This window comes from Perkinsus marinus (assembly GCF_000006405.1).
Source record: "Perkinsus marinus ATCC 50983 genomic scaffold scf_1104296934654, whole genome shotgun sequence".
Lineage (NCBI taxonomy): Eukaryota > Perkinsozoa > Perkinsida > Perkinsidae > Perkinsus > Perkinsus marinus.
Window position 1 is genome coordinate 74748 of NW_003214682.1, and position 1538 is coordinate 76285.

Genomic DNA, 1538 nt, shown 5'->3' on the forward strand with positions numbered 1-1538 from the left:
GTAAAAAATTACGTCACTTCACGAAACGCGGGTGAAACTTCACCGTGTTATGGTATTCGAAATATCATTATTTTTTCCTTCCAAGATTCGGACGACTACTCGGCGGTCTCAAGCTACCACAGTGACAGAGATGGTTCTCTCATTATAACTGAGCAGGAACCGCAAATCGATAAGAAACTCGAAGCTCTGTTCGATCGTAGTTGGTGTTAAACTCAAGCGTGGTGGAATTTTGTTTTCCCGCAGATCTCGATTTACTCGAACGGCCGATACCCCGCGATTTGGTTGCTGTTTTCGGTGAGAGAGCGATCACTGGATATTGCAATAGAACTTTCAATGATACTGATATGTTCTCGCTCAAGCGTGGGGAGGATGAGGTGAGTCGGCAGTGTTGGAGGAATATATGTTTGGTTTATCTTTTTCTCGGCTGGTCTCAGAGGTTTCCTCAGTAATTATAGCAGTTTACGTAAGAAATCGATTCAATGGAGTTTCACCCGTTTTACGCGAAGTGGCGTGAAATTCGGTGAAAAACACGATATTCGCGGTATGCTATAGTCGTTAAATATGTTTTTCACTAGTGTTTTTCATATCACGGGTGAAACTCTAGTGTCGGAGTAGGAATATATATGTTCGCTTACCTCAGCTGAACTCAGCGGTTTTCTTACTAATTATAGAAGTTTTCATACGAATTCAGGTAGAAGTGTACAAAAATTTCCCGAAATTTTCTCTCGGAATTTTCATATTGTCATCACCAACAGATGTAGTTGACTATGTGCACATATCCCCCCCCCTCCCCCCCACACACTGTCCTTTCGTCTCAGATCGGTGACGAGGGTGTGTCACCAGCAGAACTGGAATGGGCTCTAGCAGCGCACAAGTTGACTGCGATAAAAGGAGTTAATCTCCCATGTGCCGTTCAGGAACTACTAGTGGCTAGCAGTAAGTCGAGACGACGATATGTATTAATTGTTTATTACGAGTCGTCAAATACTGGAGTTTCACTGGTGATATGAAAAACACTAGCGAAAAAAATATATCACCGCGAATATCGCGTTTTTCACAGAGTATTACGCCACTTCACGTAAAACGGTGAAGCTGTACTTATTTCAGGATCTTGTATAGGATCATTTTGTGGGTTGATGATAGTGTAAAGTTGTGAATCGAAACGTGTGCTCGTTTTCTGAGATGGCTACTAGTGAAAGCACCGTTGTCATTCATATACGTATTACTAGTACGAGTATTATTGGAGTTTCTTGACTCTAGTGATATGAAAAACACTAGTGAAAAATATATATTTCCCGACTACTGCATAGCGTGAATTTCGCCACTTCACGTAAAACGGGTCGTGAAACTCCATTTATACTAGTATAACCTTCCGTTTTTCATCATTGTCGCGGCACAATGCAAATAATAAGATTTTTACACCCATCTATGTACCCGCCGAAAATCACGTGTGACTTGGACGCCCTAAGAATGTGCATACTAGGTGCAAGTATTAGTATTACTGGAGTTTCACGACCCGTTTTATGTGGAGTGGCGTA

General features: G+C 41.8%; 1 protein-coding gene across 1 annotated transcript in view; it reads left to right on the plus strand.

The window, feature by feature from the left end:
* Positions 1-344: 344 nt before the first annotated feature.
* Pmar_PMAR017457 (hypothetical protein) overlaps positions 345-1538 on the plus strand; it is a gene marked incomplete at both ends in the record, with an annotated part of 8255 nt that continues 7061 nt past the window's right edge. The window contains 2 exons of the mRNA XM_002784727.1: positions 345-374; positions 819-936. Coding sequence (XP_002784773.1) covers positions 345-374; positions 819-936 — 148 coding nt within the window. The remainder of the gene's footprint in view (positions 375-818; positions 937-1538) is intronic.